This window comes from Carcharodon carcharias, chromosome 6 (genome assembly GCF_017639515.1).
Source record: "Carcharodon carcharias isolate sCarCar2 chromosome 6, sCarCar2.pri, whole genome shotgun sequence".
Taxonomy (NCBI): Eukaryota; Metazoa; Chordata; class Chondrichthyes; order Lamniformes; family Lamnidae; genus Carcharodon; species Carcharodon carcharias.
Window position 1 is genome coordinate 159,829,285 of NC_054472.1, and position 23,762 is coordinate 159,853,046.

The window sequence follows — 23,762 nt, forward strand, 5'->3', positions numbered from 1 at the left end:
GCACGAGGTGGGTGATAACCACCCTGATGTTCTGAGCACCTGTCCTATATCCAAATCTCAGAATAGATGATTGACACTGGATAAGCTACCAGCCCTCAAAAAAGGATATATAGATTGGTGGTATACTGGTGGAATGGGGCTGAGGTGCTGGTGAGGTGGCAGTGCTCGTTGGGCAGCTGTCTTCTTCAGATGGAAGATAGACCAGAGGAGGAAGAGGAAGATCGAGAGATCATGGGAAGAGTTTCCTAACACTTTGATGAGAGAATGGAATGCTGTTATCACAAGCTGTTATGGGTCGTATGCATTTTTTTCTGTCTAATTAGTTAATGTATCATATCTAAAACTGTTGTTTCTCAATAAACTTAAAAAGCTATATTAAAATTACTTATAACTAGTTGACTGCCCATTTAGGTATCTGTGGCCCCAAATCCTGAAATCTTACAATGTGAATTGGGAACAGGAATAGGCCACTCGTCCCCTCGAACCTGCTCCGCCATTCGATAAGAACATGGTTGATCTGATTGTAACCTCTGCTCCGCATGCCTGCCTACACCCTCCCCCCGATAACTTTCCACCCCCTTGTTTAGCAAGAATCTATCTAGCTCTGCCTTAAAAATATTTAAAGACTTTGTTTCTACTGTGTTATGATCTCCAGCTGAGATTACCCCTGGACAAGACTGATCCCAGGGTGGAACCCAGCCTGATAGATCCTAACTTTTATTTGTTTGTTTAAATATGTGGAGAGTAGTTACTGAACAGAGTCACAGGAGTCAATTGATGAACTTTTTAACAAAATAATAAAACATTTATTCAACAAGAGATGAACTATATTACAATACTCTTTTACCCACAACTATACCTTTACAGATGTATAGAGATTTGTAAGGATAACACAAGTTACAAAATCTATCTTATACTTTATTGTTCACAGTAAATAAACAGTCCATGTACACCTATGGCACCCTATGGTCAGACACACCTCACTCTGAAACCAAGTAACAGATGTCCCCACAACCAGATGCTATGGATCTCTCCTCAACTCCCCCCAGACACTTGATACATAGTGAGCCAACCTGTCTCACTGAATTCTGTCCTTCGTACGAAGGTTTTCAATCTCTACTCTCTGAAACCTTGCCTTGGAAACTTCTCCCAAACTAACATTTTCTCTCAGACACCCTCCACAAGGGTTCACCTTCAGGGTTTCAACTCTCCTTCTGATGTCCCTCTTTCCTCGGTCACCAAATGTATTCAAGCTGTCTTCTACACACTCTTTTTGACCCAGTCTTAACAGTACACCACTGCTTCACATGCCCGTAGCAAAGAATTACAGACCTTCAGTTGTCTTTTTGTACCTTCTTGCTTCTTGTAAGCTGTTCTCACATTAAATCTGCTTTCTGCAGCTTTTGTGTCTTTAAATCTGAAGTTTGGAACCTTTCTCTCTGCCCACTCGTAACTTCACTTAATAGGACCTGTTCCCAGGTTCCTGTCCTTCCTACAAGGTCTCCTTTGGACTTTCCCCTCTTCCATTCTCCTGGATTTTTGGGGTTTTTCTTCATTTGGGGCCTTTTTGTTCTTTTGGGATATCTGTAGTTCCCTCTCCCAGTGTCCAGTCTCTTTGGGGTCCTGGCTTACTGAACTTAGAAACTGCTGTTTCTTTAGTTCTATGTGTGTGTCTGTGGGAGGAACCTGCCTATCTGCACCTCCGCCTCCCCCGCCCCACTGTTGCGAGGCAACAGCACTATTTTTTCTACTCGTATTTACTTTTATTTTATAGGGTTCGTAAACATCTCATTAGAAATACAAGAAGCCTTTTAAAGTGAAACTAAAGCTCCATTTGACCTTTCTTAACACACGGACACAGAAAGATAAATCAAACTTAAACTTTAAAGCTAAAACTCATTCCTAACACCTACAAATACAGATATAATTTATTTAAACTTTTCTCTATTTCCTCACACACTATCTTTTGAGGAAGAGAGTTCCAAAAGCTCATGACCCTCAGAGAAAAAAAAATCTCATAGTTGTCTTAAATGAACGCCCCCTTATTTTTAAATGATGACTCCTAGTTCTAGATTCTCCCACAAGAGGAAACATCCTCTCCACATCCACCCTGTCAAGACCTCTCGCGGATTGTAAAGGTTTCAGTCAAGTCACATCTAAACTCCAATTGATAAAGGCCTAAACCTATCCAACATTTCCTCATAAGACATTAGTCTAGTAGACATTCTTTGAACTGCTTCAAACGTATTTACAACCTTCCTTATATAAGGAGACCGATACTGTATACAGTACTCCAGATGTGGTCTCATCAGTGCCTTGTATAACTGAAACATAATTTCATTACATTTGTAATCAATTCCACTCACAATAAATGATAACAGTCTATTAGCGTTCCTAATTAGTTGCTATGCCTGCATACTAGCCTTTTGTGATTCATGCTCAAGGACAGCCAGATCCCTCTGAATCTGAGCTCTGCAACCTCTCACCATTTAAATGATATGTTTCTCTTTAATTCCTCCTGCCAAAATGGAAAATTTCACATTGGCCCACATTATACTCCATTTGCCAGATCTTTGCCCACTCACTTAACCTATGTCAATTTTTTAGGCTCCTTACATTCTCTTTGCAACTTACTTTCCTACCTATCTTTGTGTTGTCAGCAAATCTAGCAACCAGAGTATCTGTCCGTTCATCCAAGTCATTTATAAATTGTAAAAAGCTGAAGCCCCAGCACTGTTCTCTATGGGACACCCATCTTTAGATCCTGCCAACCAGAAAAAGACCCATTTATGGCTACCCTCTGTTTCCTGTTAGCTAGTCTATTTTCTATCAATGCCAATTTTCCACAATAACCTTTGATATGGCACCTGATTAAATGCCTTCCCGAAATATAAATTCAGTACATCCACCAGTTCCCCTTTACCTTCAGCACATTGACTCCTTCAAAGAACTCCAATAAATTGGTTAAACATGATTTCCCTTTCACAAAGCCATGTTGACTCTGCCTGATTACCTTGATTTTTTTTCTAAATGCCCTACCATAACATCTTTAATAATAGCTTCTAACATTTTCCCATAAGACAGATGTTAAGCTAACTGGCCTGTTGTTTCCAGCTTTCTGTCTCCACCACTTTTGAAGAAAGAAGTTACATTTGCTATTTTCCCATCTAATATCTTCCCCGAATCCAGAGAGTTTTGGGAAATTAAAACCAATGCATCAATTATTTCACTAGCCACTTCTTTGAAGGCCCTAGGGTGAAAGCCATCAGGACAAGGGGGTTTGTCAGCCTGCAGTTCCAACAATTTGTTCAATCCCACTTCTCTATTGATTGCAATTTTCCTGAGTTCCTCCCTTCCTTCCATTTTCTGATTTACAGCCATTTCTGGGATTTACCTGTATTCCCTATAGTGAAGCTTGATGCAAAATACCTGTTCAATTCATCTGCCATCTCTTTATTTTCCATTATTAATTCCGCAGACTCACTTTTTATAGGACCAATTCTCACATTGATAGCTCTTTTCTTGCTTAAATATCTATAGAAACTCTTACTCTCTGTCTTTATATTTCTAGCTAGCCCAGCACTGAACCACAGTAGAATTTGCATTTCATATTTCAGCCTCCTGAAAGAATAATGACCCAGATTTTGCTTTCAAAATAACAATGAGGCTAATGCTCTATTTGCAATTATGTGCAAATGGTACAGCAACTTCAGGCGAAGGCACAGTTTGATGCACAGTTCAACTCAAAAAGTCAAAAGTTGCTGTTTGAGGTGCACAGCTCTGAAAATGCACTGACTGGCATGAAATTGCTGTATGCGTGCACAAAATGAACTCACTACAGAATGTTAAGTCAAGTTATTTAAAGTTTGTATATCCATTTAATGACTATAAATGTTAATCGCTACCAGTCATTCTCTCTGGCACTGAAAATTAACTATTACAAAGAAGAAGTTTCATTCCTTCAGGGTTTAATTGTTGTGATTTTTAAAAAAGTAATTCTGTTTTAATTTACTTTTCTGTTTTTTTTTCCCTCTCTTTTAATCCAATTTTATTTTCCTCCTGTTTATCTCCCTTTTTGTACCTGATTTCACCCACTCAAAATTGCACTTCCTTTTCAGGCTTGTGTTCTTGATTTCATAATACTTCAATCTGACCAGTTAAGCACATGTACAGTTGCTTGTCCTGTTCACGAAGGCCCAAGATGCAAGTTCCCTCATTTTGACATTATTAGCTCGCACTTTGAGCAATTTATCATGCAAAAAATTAAAAAACATAACTGTGCAAAGACAAGTCTAACTATGGCCTGCTACAGCAAAATTTGGCCCACTAAGCTTAGCAACAAATTATGGACTGTTATGACCCATAGACTTGCACGCCTTAGACATATTGCACACACCTACCCCCCACCCCCGCAATGCATTTTATGAAGGCAGCATTGACAGGAAATTTTCACCACATTATTTAAACCAGTATTTCAGAAATGGAGGGACAATGATTTGACCTACATCACTCTTAAAAAAAATAAAGCAACAACCAGTAGATTTTTTAGCCCTGATGTGCATACACTTAAAAAATATTTGTTAAAACCCTCCATCAATGCTTGTATGCCTTTCTCCCTTGCGGCCTACTCAGCATCCACACCACCCTCATCCACAATGCTATAAAGCTGAACAAAAACAGACAATGGAGACAGTTTTCCCAATGAAATTATTACGGTTATTTCTAACAATATGTAAAACCTCAATGTGCTCTGCTTCTTGGAACTAAAACCTCAGTTCATGTGCTGAATCCCCACAAAATCTCAATGCTGATCTTAGTTGTATCATTTAAGGAGCCACACTCTTTATCACAGTGAAAGTTGAAAAAGCAAGACCAGTCAGCACTTCTTAGTGTCTGGATCAAGGAATGTATTGGCAGAGGTCTGGAAATAAGTTGCCCGACTGTTGGCTTTGTAGGTGATGGCAGAACACGCCTCGAGAAGAGTGGCGGCAAAAGATGAGGCAAAAATCAAATGGCGCAGTTTGGCTTCTCTATTCTTATATTCAAAACAGCGCAAATGTGCTTTTTTCAAAAGAAGCAAATATTAAGGGTGAATCTTCTTTGTATTTCTCCATTAATTTTATTCTAATTATATTTTGATTCTTTACCATTGTCCTCATGTCCTACAAATCAAGGTTTGATGTCTGAAATTGTGGGTGTAAATGGCGACAGCATCAAGCAATGGGAAGAACAGTATCTCATTTTCCTTCTGAACAACGTTCAACAAATTTAGACTTTAGAGCCTCATCAGACAGGAGGGAGTTGATTTATAGTGGCTATTCAAGCCTACCTAATATGCAAAAATCGAGATCCAGTGATGCCTGTGGCACTGTGACTTATTTTTAACCTCGCCACAGGCTCTTGCCTGGCAGACAGGGGGAGGTAATGGCATAGTGGTATTGTTGATAGACTAGTAATCCGAAGATTAAGGCCCACCCAGCGGGACGCTCAACCAGAAGTGCTGAGTGCTCCCTGTGTGGGCGGGGGCAATTCCCTGAGTCGGGGCCTGCGCTCTTTCACGCATGCACGCGAAAGAACACAGAAATCTCCCTGAGGCACAGAGCTGCCTCAGGGAGATCAATTTAAGGAAAAAAAAAACTTTTAAAACATGTCCCCTCATGTGACAGCATCACGTTAGCTGGGGCATGTCAATGAATTTTTAAAATAATTTTTATTGAATTTTAAAACACTTCAAGAAACCTCATCCCGCCTGTGGATGAGGTTTCATGAAAAATGCGAAGGCCGCCTGGGCTGGTCGCCTGCCCGGCAACCTTAAGGTTGGATGGGCAGCTCATTTAACAGTTTTAATTAGTTTTTAACAGGCTTTATAGGCTTTTGACAGCTCGGTGGTTGCGCAGCCGAGTCAGCTGCATGCCCGCCGAACTGAAAACCTAAACGACGCGCGGTGATGTCGGGACGCCTGCCCAACCTCACCGCGTGTCATTTTACGTGTCAGCGAGCAGGGCTGACTGGAAAATTCTTCCCATGAAGCTTTTGCAGATTTTCTCCAGTTCCTTTATGTTTGCCCCACTTCAGCTGAACAAACTAAGGGCAGGATTTTCCCCCCCGTCGGGACCAAGTTGAAGCGCGGGTGTGCAGAGGCACACTTCTGATCAGTGCCCCCAATTGGGGGCGCGGTGCAATTTTAAGTGGTCGGACCAATTAAGGCCCGCCCAATGTGACGTCCGCACGGAAGTGCTATGTGCTCCCTGTGCGGGCGGGGGGGATTCCCTGAACCCTAAGTCTAAATGCTGCCTCAGGGAGATCGCCTCTGCTGTCCCAACATGAGTTGGGACATGTCCATAATTTTTTTTAAAACTTTAATAAAATTTGTTAAAACCTACATGAAATCTCATCCCGCTGGTGGATGAGGTTTGATGCTTTTTCTAATTCCCCCCAGGGCTCCTGGCCTGCCCGCTAACCTTAAGGTTGGACGAGCAGGTCTATTAATGACTTTAATGACTCTGTCAGTGGCCTCAATTGGCCACTGACAGGTCGGCGGATGCACAGCTGATTTTGCTGCACCCCGGCCTACCTGAAAATTTATATGGGGCGCGGAGATGTCGGGAGTTCAGCCCGACATCACCGTGCGTCGGCGAGCGGGCCCCATCCCCCGCTCGCTGATGGGAAAATCCTGCCCCAAGTGTTTCCATGTCAGTTATAGACAGAGTTGTGTCTTTGGGCCATTTGTCGGGGTGTGGGGTGGTTCTTATAGAGAGGGACACGCCCTGCTAACTTGTATAATATTTCATATCCTTTGCGAGTGATGTAACAATATTTGCAAAGTGACAATTTCATTCAAAACCAAACTGGATTACTGCATCATGAATGGCATTATCATACCACTTAGCTGGTAAATGCTTTAACCACGCCCCATTTCAATTTTCAGGTAGGTAGGGGCGCAGCAAAATCAGCTGTGCACCCACCGACCTGTCAATGGCCAATTGAGGCCATTGACAGAGTCTTTGAAGTAATTAATGGACCTGCCCGTCCAACCTTGAGGTTGGCGGGCAGGCTGGCAGCCCTGGTGGGAATTAGAAAAAGCATGAAACCTCTACTGAGCTAAGTCAATGTCAGCCAATATCAGAGAGTTTCCTTTAACAAGGGCAAATTTTATTGGGGTGTTTGGATGAAGGATTATTTTCCAAAAAAGTTAAAGACTGGACTTTAAAAGGTCAGTCAACAAGTAGGACTAAAGGTCCAAATGTCCTCAGGTTCACCTTCATTCTCCTTTCCATTTGGAATACTAATAGTCCGTCAGTGACCTCTACAAGACGATACACCACTTAACAACTCGGCTTTCATTCCTGTATGTGGTGCATTTACTGCCCAATCCTGAAAGGGAATGTTCTGGTAACAATCACTTTCCAAATAATGCCCGTGTGGTAGATTTGATGGGGGGGTCGGATTACCCGGCCCCCAACCTAAAATTTGATTGGTATCTTGCCAACATGAAATCAGGCTAAAAACAAAAAACTGCGGATGCTGGAAATCCAAAACAAAAACAGAATTACCTGGAAAAACTCAGCAGGTCTGATAGCATCGGTGGAGAAGAAGAGTTGACGTTTCGAGTCCTCATGACCCTTCAACAGAACTTCAACTCTTTTCTTCTCCGCCGATGCTGCCAGAGCTGCTGAGTTTTTCCAGGTAATTCTGTTTTTGTTTTGAAATCAGGCTATCCTGAATAGGAGCTGTGCAGACCAGGAGAATCCCAGTGCTGATTCCCAGGGCAGAATTCTGCCATCCAGCCCGCGGTGTGTCTCATGGCAAGCAGAAGTGGAGAATCTAGCAGCCTTAATTAGTGAGAGTGAGACTTCCATCCCTCAGGGCTAGGAAGTCCCAGTCCAAAGAGCTGCCAGTTAATCTGATTGGCTGGCTGTTTTGTAGCCCCAGCAGTGCCAGAGGACAGTAGTAACCAATGCTGGGACTACAACCAGTCCCCATAAAGAAGTGAAGATGTCCCTTGGACTTCAGTTAAGCTCCTGGATTTTGGACGGACACTTCTGGGAGGCCCAACAAGGAAGTGGGAGGTGAGTGGGGGTCGGGTTAGAGAGGCCAGTGGGAAATAACAGAGGGAGTCTACAATCTAGTAGGTAGGTGGCCACCAATGGGCACAGGGGTGCCACAAAGGTGGTACACACCCTTTCCTGCCCAACAGCATCCCACACTGTCAAAGCTGCTGGCTGCCCACATTGATTTTGCCTTCCCCTGCAAACTGAAAATTTGCGGCAGAGGTGGAATGAGGCTCTTAAGTGGCTGGTAGTTGGCTATTTAAGGGCGTCAATGGACCTGAGGATGGGTGGGGTATTTGATGTCTTACCCAAGCCCCGTAATATGGGGGAAAAGGTCAGGGGTGGGTGGGAAGTAGGCAGGCTGACCATCCGCTTTATTTTATGATTCAAGTACTACGACTGAGGAGGGCAGGGTGGGGGGGATGCTGTTAAATTCACCCCCAAGTTTCCATTTCTTATGGTAGTGGGTTACTCTAATTAGGGTCTGGTTTTCAGGGTTATTGTTACATTTTACAGGTCTTTGACAAACAGAATAAGTGGTTATTGCTACTACAATAGTATACAATAGAAACAGTATGTTTCCCAATTTCTTTCTTCTTTATTTACTGTCAACTGTTCCCTTCCCATTTTGGTCCCTTGATGACCATGACTGCTCACTGGGGTAAGGCTCCATGTGCGCCATATCACCTCTGACAATTTATCCAATGGGCATATGTGTGTTGGTAAACTATTCAACTGTGGTGAACATCACAGCAGATCCTATCAAACATGAAATACACATGCAAATTGCCAAGAGAGGTATTTGGCTAGCATTTTGGTTATAATTTCCCCTCTCTATCCAAGAGCAACTAATGTAATTGTAGCTAGGTGGTACCCTTATTTCTGACTAGAGATTTGACTCTGACATTTGACTCTGACAATTTAAATACTGCCCAGACCTGCTGATATATTGGGGGAGCCTATATTTTCCATTCTAAAGTTTTATCTTTCAAAATTATGGTAACGCCTCTTTGTCTGGCTGTTGTTAAATAGCCAGCTTTCATTAGGCCAAATATTTGCACAGCCATCAGTTAGCAGATTTTTTAATGTAACTTCACAACAGTAGCAGTGAAGATTCCCGCTTTTCAAGATGACATTAGGTTATTTTTAGAAAGCAAAGTGATCACAGGCTATGGATTAAGGGAAAACCATGCTGGAAAATCACTGAAGGGTTTGAAGAGCTCAGTGAGATTTTCTGATCACCCAAGGGAATCAGAGCGAATTTTGACAGGTGAATCCAGAATGGGCTACAGATCTCTGTGTTTTTTTAACCCAGGGAGCGATGGAATGGGAGTGATCTACCATGGGCCTGAAAATTTTTTATTGCCCTGAATGCACGCAAACGCATGCAGAAATCTCACGGGCCAGGGTATTGAGGTTGGCGAGCAGGAGGGCCCACTCGCCGATGCATAAAATGATACGGGATGACATCAGGCGGAACTCCCAACCTCACTCCGTGTCATTTCAATTTTCAGGTCGACGGGGGCGCATCCGAATCAGCTGTGCACCCACCGACCTGTCCACGGCCTGTTGAGGCCATTTAACAACTAGTTCAAGTAATTAGTGGACCGGCCCGTCCAACCTTTAGGTTGGCAGGCAGGCCAGGAGCCCTGGCGGGCTTCAGAAAAAGCATGAAACCACATCCATGGGCAGGATGAGGTTTCATGAAGGTTTTTAAAAATGTAACAAAAGTTTGATTTAAAGTGACGGCCATGTCCCAACTCATGTGATAGTGTCACATGAGGGGACATGTCAAGGACATTTTATTTTTGTAGTGACCATTTTTAAATTTGATGCTGATCTCCTTGAGGCAGCGCTTAGCCTCAGGGAGATGAGTGCGCTCTTTTGCATGCATGTGCGAAAGAGCGCACTCTCGGCTGAGGGAATCCCCCACTCCCGCCTGCATAAGGAACGCATAGCGCTTCCTGACGGACTTCACGCTGGGCGGACCTTAATTGGCCCACCCACGTAAAATGGCGCTATGCACCCCCGATCAGGGACGACGATCGGAAGCGCTCCTGCATCACTCTCCCAAAAGGGGGGCGGGCGGAATTCTTCCCATGGTTTCAATCTAAGCTTGGCAAAACTTCTCTTCCAGATTCTTCAGCTATTTTTTCAATAAAGTATTGTATTTTTAATTTTTCATTATTAATAATCCCTGTATTGGAATCTTACAATCTGAATCACAGTATGGTAACATTTAGGTGGGATAAAACAAAATGTGTTACGTTTATTATATTACCCTCAGACTATGATGGTCTTGGCTCAGGAAGACTGTAACATCTGGCTGCAGTGTCATGCTGTCTAGGAACTGGCTCCACAGTGCTGCAAGACAGGAGCAGAGCTGGGCCAGGTCCCTGCTGATCTGTTCTGCCACTTTGTCTGGGCTGTTGAACACCTGCAAGAAGATCATAAATACTTTACAACAACCCATCTACAACCTACCATCTTACTACATACACTGACAGTGTTACTAACATGTGGTGATATATTTCGAAGAGGAAGAGAAAGGAAAGGATGTGTATATTAAATGATACAACTTTAAAAGGAATAAAGATGCAGAAAAAAACTCATCTTTAAATGTAGCACAAGAGGTCGCTGGAGCTGTTAAAATATATTGTCTTGCTCAGAGGGAAAAATTTTATTAACAGAACCTGTTATGGTAAAATATATAATTTTTGTGTTTTGTTTTGTTTAAAATCTTACTTTGGACATTAGAAATTTCAATTATTGTGGACAAAGAGTGAGGAATTAATTTTTCTCAAAAAACGTCCTATGATTCAATTGCTATAATTTTTAAATTTCCTTTTTATTAGTAGGTTGTCTCGACTGGGCATTCAGGATTGGCTACTTTTCTAAATGTTTAGCAGTTTTTCATTTACTTCTTTTGCTCTTGATTCATATGTTCCCTACATTATCAGTTCAGATTTGCCACTTTTGCCTTGAATTAATTAATGACATGGAATGTAATAACATGCAATATATCAAAAATAAAATGTAAACTAGATGCAAGACTTCATTGGTACCTGCAGCACCTTTTACTCCTGTGAGTGTCACACTCTGTGACATACAACCGTTGCACAATTATAGTGAGAATATATTACTCTGTGATTGCTTAAAATGGTCAACATGTCCCTACAAATCATTCAAAATGCTCTCTGTCATTTTTTCCTGTGCGATACCTTTTTGTCTGTTTCTAAATTGTTGTATTCTTTGATTCTAGCATTGAAACTTTGGTGAAGAGTTGCTATTGCATCCTCTACTATCGGGATCCAGAAATGGTTGGGTGCTGGATCTGGAAAGGAAAGGTGCTTCTCTCCTTTGTATTATAGCATGTCAACAGTGGCAGTAGGAACATGCACGCACAGCCAACAGCACACAATCATACTTTGAAACAATGGTCAAATAAACACTTCATCAGTCTCCTGAGACCTTTTGCCTTAACTTTTGAAAGACGATGTCAGCCATCCAAACAAGATTGAAAAAAATACTAACCAATATATACCAACAGAAAATCTGCTGATAAAACAAAGATAGAAAAGAAATAAAGAGTACAGAATTCCTGAGGCACTGTCCTCAAGGGACATATTGCATCTAGCCAAAGGGGCAGAATTGGGTGATCTTGGAAATTCTCTGGAAACCTAAGGTCCAAAGACTGCAGTTTGAAAATTTATGAGGTAAAAATATCTTTGGAGGAACTCACAAAACAGATAACAGATCAAAACAGGATCAAAAGGAGACCAAACCCATTAGTAGTGTTCGAATAAATGCACTCAGGTTTGTATGGCGGAGAGGACATATCTCTGGAGTAGTCACCTCTCTTATCACCTCCTTTCAATATTAGAAAGCCTCTTTTCAGCTTTTCCTTATAACTCAATCCTCTGAGTCCAGTGGCTTTTCTTATCATATGCTCCAAATCTTGAATATCTCTGTTGTGATAAAGTGACCAAAACTGGGTAAAGTGTTCATGCTATGATCTGATAATGGCACTGTATGATTTTAAGCAGGCTTCTTCTGACTTATATTCCGCTGTTTCTCAATCTCAGTATTTCAATAGCTTTTCAGATTGCTGAACATGTCGAGGGCTAAGTCTACTAAAACTCTGACATCTCTTTCCTCTTAACCCTTAGGTAATTTAACACATCACTAGGATTTATAATCAGCCATATATTTACACTTAACCATGTTGAACTTTTTTTAAACTCATTTTCTTGTAAATTGTTATGCTGGGAATCTGGGCAGCTTCACTTCATTGGAAGAATGGCTATAGTCACAAAAAATTATGTTATCCCAAGGTTACCATTTTTTAACCTCAGATAGAAAGTACTTGCCCCCTTCTACCTGTCAGTGACTTATTTTATTTATTCCCAGCTTACATCTTCAATCCTGACCCTGTTAGATTTCAGTCACAGTGAGGACTGAAATTTAACTTTGGTAGAAATGCTACATGGGCAGCAGTGGACGGCTGATCTACTACTGCCCTTTTTACCTAATTGCCGAATTTCAAATTCACTCCCGCAGTGTTTCTCCCAAGGATGAAGCAGGTATTTTTAAAATAAGTTACAAAACCCCTCACCTGTAAATTAATGCGGAGCTGGGACAGTGTTTCTTCGATGGGGCAGTCCTCTGGCAGCGAAAGAAATATAGAGTCTTTAAGAATTCTATTCTTTAAGGACAAAAGAGCTATAATACAATGTGTGATAATGTAAAACACATAAAGCTAGAAATAGAATCAGAGTCACAAAGAGCACAAAAGGAGACAATTTGGTCCATCATGCATGTTTCCTGCAGTCTCCTCTTTGCACCTTTATCTTCTTCAGCTTCAAACAACATGCCTATCAGTATCTGAGAGAGAAAAGTCAGGTTGATGTTTTTTGGCACAGGCCTTTTGTCAGAAGCATTCTAAGGAAGGTTCCATACCCATATATTTTGAATATAGATACTGACAAATTTGCTGTGCATTATCTTCATTGTCTGTCTTTATTTCAGTTTCCCAATCTTTGTAGCTATCTTGGTGATCGTATTATCTTCAAAAGCATTTCTCATGAAGGTGACAATATTGGGTAAATTTTGCAGTGATAGGAGTCTGAAACTTCTATCTCTCTTCACAGTGATGCCATAGTTCATATTTAAAATCCTTTCTAACTCGCAACATTCTAATGACAACTTGCCTGGAGGAACAGATTATGTAATGAAGAGCTGTAGGATATAATTTATATCTAGTTCTAGCCGTAATTCATTTGTAATGATGTCAGTTGCAAGTTAACAGGTTAGCACACTCACTGGATATAAATTATATCACATAGCTCCTTTTCGTGCATATCTGAACAAAGAACGCGTAACTTATGGTACTCTAACAGTGAATTCAAATAATGACACTTCAATTATAACACATTTCACCTGGCCTCTGAAAACGCCCACACCACCTCTGTGCACTATTTGATTTTTCTTCTGCCAGATCTCAGAAGTAGAGGGCAGGTAGATAACTCATTCCCAGGCCTACAACAGGAAATCTGTACCAACTTGTAATGGGAACCCTCTCATCTTGACAATATGGTCTATTTGCCATAACCTTCCATTCCTGTATTGTATCACACATCTACTCTCAGTCATAGGCAATTAGGTGTAAAATTGCAGTCTTTTTCACAATTAAAAATAGGCCAGAGAGTATTATGCTTATATGTGTTATATATTTGCCTATATATGTTGATGTGATTCACTGAGGGTCAGTGCCTAACCTCTCATATTGTTTATATGCAGCAAAAGTAAGTGAGGAGAGATAGAGGGCAAATTAGAAGGAGCAAGATTATGGAAACAACATGGGACTGGTAACAGTGGGCAAGGATGGCCAAGTGGTTTAAGGTGCTAAACTCAAGGCATGTTAGTTAATCGGTGTCTTACCAAATGCTAGTGAATTCTGGTTGTCCTTTTCTCCCCCAAAGTACATCAATAAACCAGTTGGATTTTTCCAACAATCTGATAGCTTTATGGTCGCTTTTATTGAAATTAGTTCTTTTATTTTCAGGTTTTAAAAGACTAAATACAAATTCTCAAACTACCATAGTGGGATTTGGATAGGTTTGGTATCCCCAAAATTTGGAAGTGGGTGCAGGATTCGGCAAATTGAAGCTGCATGATTGACAATTTGAATTTCACCCACAAAAAGAACCCCACACAAACTTCCCATAGGCAGGAAGAGATTTGGGTTAGGTTTGGGTTGTGAACCCACACGCATGGCCTGTGATGTCAGTCACCATGACAGACCTATGGGAAATTTGTATTTCGTGTCCCACAGTATTTTCACTGGGTCAGGCAGGAGTTGGGAACATTCTGACAGTAAATGTTAAATGTTTTGATAACTTCAAATGTCATCATTAGATGCTATCTTATAAGTTAGATGTGTTTTTACTTCAATGTTTGTTCATAGGACTCATTCCTGCAAAGGTAAGTTGACCTTTGAGCAGCATTGTGTAAATGTTGAGATACGTGAGAGTACTTTTCCCATTGAAAAAAAGGGCTATTTCTTTGTAGTGATTTTAAGTGATTTAAATGTCCACAGTGCTTTATTGTGGGGAGGCGATGGCATAATGTAATTGTCGCTGCACTAGTAATCCAGAGACCCAGCATAACGGTTTCAGGACCCGGGTTTGAATCCTACCATTGCAGATGGTGGAATTTGAATTCAATAAAAATCTGGAATTAAAAGTCTAATGATGTCGATTGTTGTAAAAACCCATCTGGTTCACTAATGTCCTTTAGGGAAGGAAACCTAATGTCCTTACCTGGTCTGGCCTACATATGACTCTAGACCCCACATCCTCTGAAATGAGGACAATTATAGATGGGCAATAAATGCTGGTTTAGCACACCCAATGAATAAAAAAAACTGAAATAAAAATAGTTGGAAAAACTCAGCAATTCTGACAGCATCTGCAGAGAGGAACACAGTTAACGTTTCGAGTCCATATGACTCTTCATCAGAACTGAAGAAGAGTCATACGTACTCGAAACATTAACTGTATTCCTCTCCGCAGATGCTGTCAGACCCGCTGAGATTTTCCAGCTATTTTTATTTTTATTTCAGATTTCCAGCATCTGCAGTATTTTGCTGTTATCTTAATAAAAAAAACTGGTCTGCTGAAACAAAAATGGCTGCCTATTTGAATGACAGGCTATCTGGTGAAGCTTAGAAAAAAACCCAAACATCTGTTTCTTTCAGTGTTAATAAGCTCCATTGTCTGGAGCAGTGATGCTTTGTTTTGACAAATGAGCACTTTATGAATGCTTGTCTGAGTTTCAAAGGCTCTTGAAGCACTTAGCAGGTTGTTATATACACAGTTCTATTGAACGTTTTAAGAAGTTATTAAAGGATTATCTGTCTTTGATGTGATTTTTGAATAGATTTTTCTTTTCTTTTATAGCTCCAAGGCCACTTGAGGGTGTTTAACTTTTTTCAGTGGTTTTGAAGTTTTTTTTTCTCTCTGTGCAGCATGAATGGTGGTCAGATTGGGTGACAGCTCTATTTTATTGTTAGAGGCTTAATGTTTTTCATGTCCATTTGAAGAATTTCCCATTGCTATTACATGGATGTTGAGTTCTATCCATAGTGGATACTGGGTGAGTGGCTATGGAGAATATGTGGGGGGATATTGTGGGGGGGTGGGGCAGGTGGGAGGGGACATGGAGGAGACATGGACGTGGGTGAGGGTGAGAGAACATAAGGAGGATGTGAAGGGCTGGGCTGATGTCCCCAAGAGCCAAAGCCGATCTTCCACCTAGCCCACCTCGGCACCCGAAATGTGGCAATGCTGCCTCTAGCCAGCTTAGATAGGTGGAAGATCCAAATCTTGCCCACCCATGTCTCCAAAAGGTGAAAACATGGCGGGCTTAGGAAGAGATGACACGTTCGGTTGGCAAAGTCAGGAAGTGTCCCAATTCGCGTTTTCCAAACTCGAGATGAAAAGGCAGCCCATATCCTCTCAGTCCAGTAACACAGCCACTACGCTACCTACCCACATAGTATGGTATAGCTGGTACCTGTGAAACTGTAACTCAGCATGAGTATTCAGCTTCAGAAAAAGGAGCCAACAGTGAATATACTTTTTTAAACAGCTACATCTCTTACCCATTTGAATCTGATGCAGTTCAGGGATCTGTTTCATAATTGCAGCGAAGTAGCAAAGAAGTCCTTTATAGGCAGAGAGTAATGTTCGGCAGAGGCTTTCATGCCATCGGTACGCATGCTGCATGCAACCCTCAGAGGTGACGTTAGTGTTCCCCTAACAGAAAGAATAAACAGACTGATATGGGAACATTGAATTTCATGGTTAAAATTCTTATAATTAAAACTAGGATTATCATAACCACGCCAACTTTCCTACATTTTCCTTTTTTTTTGCAAAAATATACTTTTTTCATAAAATATCTAAAAGAACTTTACAAAAAATTTCAAAATGGTCATCACAGAACGTGCAATGATATTCAAATTTTCTACATAGATCATGTTGCACTCTGAAGTGCATCAACACAATTATGATAAGAACATAAGAACTAGGAGCAGGAGTAGGCAATTCAGCCCCTCGAGCCTGCCCCGCCATTCATTACGATCATGGCTGATCTCATTTCAGCCTCAACTCCAATTTCCCACCCTCTCGCCGTAACCTTTCAACCTACTAATAATTAAAAATCTGTCTATCTCCTCCTTAAATTTATTCAGCATCCATTGCACTCTGAGGTAGTGAATTCAACAGGTTACCTGTGATATTTACTGTGTACATTCAATGTGAGTCGTACAGCTGGAGGAGTTTCATACAATATATAACCCCTCAGTGCACTATGGCTGGGAGGCCTTAGACAGCGACCTTTCCCAACTGTGCCTCTGCGGCGGCTGCCACAAGCTTCAGTACATCCTTCAGTATGTAATCCTGGGCTTTGGAATTTGCCAGTCTGCAACACTGGGTTGAAGTCAACTCTTTGCACTGGAAGGCGAACAAGTTTAACAAGTTTAGGGCAGACCAAAGAGAGTCTTGCACCAAATTGATGATCCTCCAGCTGCAGTTGATGTTTGTCTCAGTGTGCATCCCTGGGAACAGCCTGTAGAGCACAGAATCCTGCATCACGGAGCTTCTCAGGGTGAAGCTCGACAAAAAACCACTACATCTCTTTCCAGGCCTTCTTTGCAAAGGCATATTCCACAAGGAGGTGGACAACGGTCTCTTCCCCACCACAGCTGCCTCGAGGGCAACGTGCAGAGAGGGTGGGGCTCCAGGCATGTAGAAAGGAACTGACAGGGAGGGCCTTTCTCACCACCAGCTAAGCTATGTCTAGGCACTTGTTTGAAAGTTCTGGCGATGAGGCATTCTGTCAAATTACTTCAAAAGTCTGCTCAAGGGAACCATCCGACAGGATCCACCATCTCCTTTTCCTGTAGGACCTCTAGGACGTTATGTGCCTACCACTGCCTGTTGGACTTGTGGTCAAAGGTGTGTTCTGCATAAATTTTTTCATGAGGGATAGGTGCTTCGGCACGGTCCAATTACTTGGAGTATTCCATGACAACGTGACCAGACCCATCCTTCGCAACACCGGGGACAGGTAGAACCTCAGCACTTAGCGACACTTGGGTGTTTGAGTACCAAGGGTCTACGCACAACTTGATGCAGCCAAACCTAACCATTAACCATATATGGGAACAATTAAACAATTCTGAGATTTTCCCAGGCAAGAATCAAAGTCACAACACCTTACATTCAAACTGTAATGTCTAATCGATAATACCAATCAAAGCTGCAACTCTGTTACAACTTTGTTCCTTTTTTTTAGTATTGTCAGCGTTTGGCTGAAATTTTCCTCTTTTGTTCCTCCTACACTCCAAATATGGTGTATTTTGCATACTGTCTTCCCCCAGCATCACTGTGTTGAAATCAAACTGTAGGCTACTGTACCTCATTATTTCTCAGGATTTCAAAACTGTGAAACTCTTCATCTCCCTAAGTTTTCCCCATCTTTTATTGGCTACATGAGACAAATCTTGTCATTGTCTATTCACTACTTTTCTCTGATTCCTTTCAGCCTTGCTGGTTAAAGACTTGGGCCTTTGATCTAGGTTTCTCAATTAAGAAAAAAACAGATCCATGTGCAGGCAAAGGTGAAATATGTGGGTTGTATTTGATCAGTTTTGAGATCATAACTGAAACTACAGTGGAAGACTGTACGTATTTCCTGTATTCTCTGATACCATTATTGAGGTGAAGTGCTGCAACTATGGAAAATTACAACTCTCAAATAGGATAATCTTTGTTAAACACTGCTCAAAGGCAAACCAAGCACATAGTAAATTGCTTTTCTCAATCTGATGAAAAAAAATTCAGTTTTGAAAAAAAAATCATGGGTTAATGGAACAGGTAAATTTGCAAACTGCTGAGCACATAAGACAATCAAAAAAGAACACCTCTGCTCACTAATGCTCAGCACCACAAAGTGAGAACAGGTCAGGTTAAAGCCAGTCCAAATTATCAATTCTAGTCATGTCAAACAGGAAGACACCAAATGGAAACTACTGAATTCCCTCCTAACCATGATTGTGTGGATAACAGGTGAGGAAAGAATCAGGCTGGGCTTTAAAGTTCTCCACACTGAATAATCTGTTGCCTATCTAGGCTTACATTTTAAGGATAAAAATATGGGGAAGGTACCAAGGTTCCCAGCATCAGGGGAACCTAATCTAGCTTCAGGGGAACCTAACTCTTCATGAAGAGAGGGTGGCAATGTAAAGGCGAGAAAGCTGTAGAGAGAAATATATACTTCTTAAAAAATCGACATATTTAAATTCACGTTAATGGCAGAACAATTTTCTGCAATACACCTCCATTAAGGTCAAAAAGGTTCAAGGATAGGGATAGCACTGAATATATTGATGTTGAGCAGATGACACTCTCTCCAATTTGTGATGGTGGGCCTTTTCATTAATGCAATTTTCATGTCTTGACAGCCACCCAGAAAACCATAACTGTATACTCTCAGGTTGCTCTATTCACTAGCAACGCAAACTGGTTCCAATAATCAGGGCTAACAGATGTGGCACACCGTTGTAAAACATCTCAGTGGGAACCCAATTAAACTTGAGTGTAATGCACACCTCTTCAAAGCCCAGTTAACTGAGGTGAGGAAAACAAACTGTGATATTGCTGATTAATGATATTGTAAAATGACTTTTTACTTGTAATAACAGATAAGAGGCAGTTCTAGTGATCAAAAAGCATTAATCAGCAGAAAACATTTTAGAAGTTTATTAGATTAGACTCAATAACGAAGTATAGGGACAACTGAAACTGGGAACACAGAGACCAGGGAAAAAGGACTGCAGATTTCATATTGAGATATTCAAAATTCTGGTTTATAGATAAAATTGAAACTCAAGACTATGTTCAATATACTTAAATGACTGAACAAATTCAGTATCGCTCCCAATATTTGTGTCCTGTGTTCAAAGTAAAATGATCGATATTATAAACCACCCACATGTCCTATGTGCATAATGTGACTGTGATAGCACATGGCAGGACTGATATACCATAGTTCTTTGCATCTGAGATTACAAGGGCTGTCCAACCATACTTACAATTTCATTTCAAAAGGCACTAAATAGCAAACAGTGGGGCCACAGTATTCAGGCTACAATGACTTACATTTATAGGGACAAAAGCAACATACTGTGGATAGAAATCTGAAATACAAACAGAAAATCTGGAAACACTCAGCAGGTCTGGCAGCACTGTGGAGAGAGAAACAAATTTAACCTTTCAGGTCAAGGACCTTTCTTTTGAGCTCTGAAGAAGGTCCTTGGCCTGAAACATTAACTCTTTCTCCTTCCACAGGTGCTGCCAGAACTACTGCATATTTTCTGCATTTTCTGTTTTTATTTCATTTATGTAGCACCTTTCACAAACACAGGACATCTCAAAGCTTTTGAAGTGTAGTCACTCTTGTTATGTAGGGAACACAGCAGCCAATTTGTGCACAGCAAGCTCCCACAAACAGCAATACAATCATGACCAGATAATCGTTAACAAATAGCCCCAACATCTGGCCTTGTGAGGTCAGGAGATCACTGATAAAGCAGCTGAAGATAGTTGGAACCCGGATGCTGTCCTGAAGAACTAGATAGAAAGTGCCTCAAATAGCTAACTTTACAACATCCAATGTATTTTAATGTGCGTGTAGGAGTGTGTGTGTGTGTGTTTAAATAGCAGTCCTGTGCTATCCTCTGGGTGGGTTTTGGGTGAGTGGATGGCTAGGGAGTTTGAAACTCATCCACAGATCCAGGAAGGCTGCTGGAGGGAGAAACTATATTGGTTTAATTTTAGGCAAGGCCTCAGATTCTCTGACATCTATTGGAGGTCTTGCTGGAAGAGGCCAGGAACAGGTGGGAAGTTTTCATTTCAGCCAGCTGGAGACTAGACCTGAACAACAAATCCAATATGCATGAAGAGACATAGCAGAGATTGCTCATCAGAGCCAGGAAAATAAATGTCTGTTGGTCACGTAAAGCAGTACATAAATGCAAGTTTATCTTTCTTTTATTATACAACATTAAGCTCCATTAAAAGTTCCTCATTTGCAGCAGGCTTGGGCTGTGTTCGATGAAGAAAGTAAGAAAGAATTTATGGTATGGGAGAATTTATTGAAAGGGAATGAATTACTTAAAATCTCCAGGCAGCCAATGCTACCAAGCACATTAACAGTTAAAGGTTACCAGATGAACCTTGCACAGCCTTAGGGCCTGCAAGCTTTGGGAATCGGACTGGAGTCAGAGGATGGCAATAACATAGATTAAGTGTGCTCTTCAACAGATAGGGGAAGGACAGATGCTCCCAGCTTAGATAGGAGGGAAGGTCTCTGCCTGGGTGAAAATAGGGACATACGATGCATGTACCAGAGATACCTGTTTATTGTAAACCCATATGTTGACAAGATCGGAATCTGGAAACTGTTTTTGTACATGACCAATAATGTATAAATATGTTGAATTTATAATTTAGCAGAGCGCTATCTCAAGCTGCATCGAGATGGTTCTCTCCTTGCAATTGCTCGAATTAACGATCGTGACCTGTACCTGAAACTCTTGTGGTCCATTTGTCAAAGTGACCACAACAGGCTGATAGATGGCAAGTAACATTTGAGGCACACAGGTGTCAGGCAATGACTATCTCCAACAAGAGTGTATCCAACCACCTCCATTTGAAATTCATATGCATAACCTATCATCACCACCAACATCCTCAGGGTCACCATGGAGGAGAAACTCAACTGGATATGCCACATAAATACTATGGCTGCTTGAGCTGGTCAGAGGGTGCATATTCTGTGATATATGTTTCATCTCCTGATTACCCAAATCCTTTCCATCATCTACAAGGCGCAAGTCAAGAGTGTCATGGAATACTTGCTAATTATTTGCAACAAAGGTGCAGTTGCAACAATGAACAACCAGCTTAAATGTGCATTCTTTCCACCACTGGCACGCTGCAATGTGTACCATCTACAGGCTATACTGCAGCAAAGTCACCAAGCTTTTTCAGAAGCACTTGCTAAACCTGTGACCTTCACCACTTAGAAGGACAAGATGCCCTCCAATCACTCACCATCGCGCCTTGAACATATGTCTCCATTTCTTCATCAACTCTGGATCAAGATTTTCTATGAAATAGCATTGTGGGACTACTTCTACCATATGGACTGCACCAATTCATAGGCATCGAGTCAAAGAATTATACAGCACAGACAGGCCCTTCGGCCCATCGTGTCTGTGCCGGCCGTCAAGTACCTTCCCATTCTAAACCCGGCCTGTAGCCCTGTATGTTATGGCGTTTCAAGTGCTCATCTAAAGACTTCTTAAATGTTGTGAGGGTTCCTGCTTCTACCACCCTCTCAGGCCGTGTGTTCAGATTTCAATCATCCTCTGGGTGAAAAAAAAGTTTCCTCAAATCCCCTCTAAACCTCCTGCCCCTTACCTTAAATCTATGTCCCCTTGCTATTGTCACCTCTGCTAAGGGGAAATGTTTCTTCCTATCTACCCTATCTATGCCCCTCATAATTTTGTATACCTCTATCAGGTCCCCCCTCAGCCTTCTTTGCTCTGAAGAAAACAACCCTGGCCTAACCAGTCTATCTTCATAGCTGAAACACTCCAGCTCAGGCAACATTCTGGTGAATCTCCTCTGCAGTGTAATCACATCCCTCCTCTCATGTGGCAACCAGAACTGCACACAGTACTCCAGCTGTGACCTAACTAGCATTTTATACAGCTCCAACATAACCTCCCTGCTCTTATATTCTATGACTCGGCTAATAAAGGTAAGTATCCCATATGCTTTGTTAACTACCTTATCCACTTGCGCTGCTGCCGTCAGGGATCTATGGACATGTACACCAAGGTTCCTCTGTACTTCCTAGGGTTCTACCATTCATTGTGTATTCCCTTGCCATGTTAGTTCTCCCAAAATGCATCAACTCACACTTTTCAGGATTAAATTCCATTTGCCACTGCTCTGACCATCTTACCAGCCCATCTATATCACCCTGTAATCTATGGTTTTCCTCCTCACTGTTTACGACACCACCAATTTTCGTGCCATCCGCGAACTTACTGATTATACCTCGCATAGTCACATCTAAATCATTAATATAGACTACAAACAGCAAGGGTCCCAGCACTGATCCCTGCGGTACACCACTCGTCATAGGCTTCCAATCACAAAAACAACCTTCGACCATCACCCTCTGCCTGCTGCCACTAAGCCAATTTAGCCAAATTGCCCTGGGTCCCATGGGCTCTTAACTTCTTGACCATTCTCCCATGCGTGATCTTGTCAAAAGCCTTACTGAAGTCCATGTAGACTACATCAACTGCACTACCATCATCTACACAACTAGTCACCTCCTCGCAAAATTCAATCAAATTTGTTAGACATGATCTCACCCTGATAAAGCCACACTGACTATCCCTGCCTCTCCAAGTGGAGTTTAATCCTAACCCTCAGAATTTTTCCCAATAGTTTCACTACCACTGATGTTAGACGCACTGGACTGTAATGACCTGGTTTATCCCTACTACCCTGCTTGAATAATGGAACCGCATTCGCTGTCCTCCATTCCTCTGGCACCTCTCTTGTAGCCAGGGAGGATTTGAAACTTAGTGTCAGAGTCCCTGCAATCTCCTCCCTTGCCTCACATAGCAGCCTGGGATACATCTCATTTTAAACCCACTAATACCTCCTCCCTTTCAATGCTAATTTGTTCAAGTATATCACAGTACCCCTCCATGAATTCTACACCTACATCGTCCTTCTCCATAGAGAACACAAATGAAAAATAATCATTTAAAACCTCACCTACGTCCTCTGGCTCCACGCACAGCTTGCCACTTTGGGCTTTAATGGGCCCTACTCTTTCCCTGCTTATCTTCTTGCCCTTAATATATTTATGAAATGCCTTGGGATTTTCCTTATCTTGCTGGCCAGTGTTTATTCATGCTCCCCTCTTCACTCTCGTAATTACTTTTTCAAGTACCCCCCTACACTTTCTATACTCCTCTAGGGCTTCTGCTGTTTTCAGCCCTCTGTATCTGCCATAAGCCTTTTTTTTCCCTTATCCAATCCCTTGACATCCAGG

At 41.6% G+C, this 23,762-nt stretch overlaps 1 protein-coding gene across 2 annotated transcripts in view; it reads right to left on the bottom strand.

Moving 5' to 3' along the window:
- The window catches only part of LOC121279235 (protein FAM135B-like), a 454,418-nt gene that overhangs the window by 113,320 nt on the left and 317,336 nt on the right, over positions 1-23,762 (bottom strand). For both annotated transcript variants that reach the window (XM_041190288.1, XM_041190289.1), the window contains exons 8-10: positions 16,216-16,369; positions 12,667-12,716; positions 10,333-10,488 (exon numbers count right to left, since the gene is read on the bottom strand). In XM_041190288.1, the coding sequence (XP_041046222.1) occupies positions 10,333-10,488; positions 12,667-12,716; positions 16,216-16,369 (360 nt within the window). The remainder of the gene's footprint in view (positions 1-10,332; positions 10,489-12,666; positions 12,717-16,215; positions 16,370-23,762) is intronic.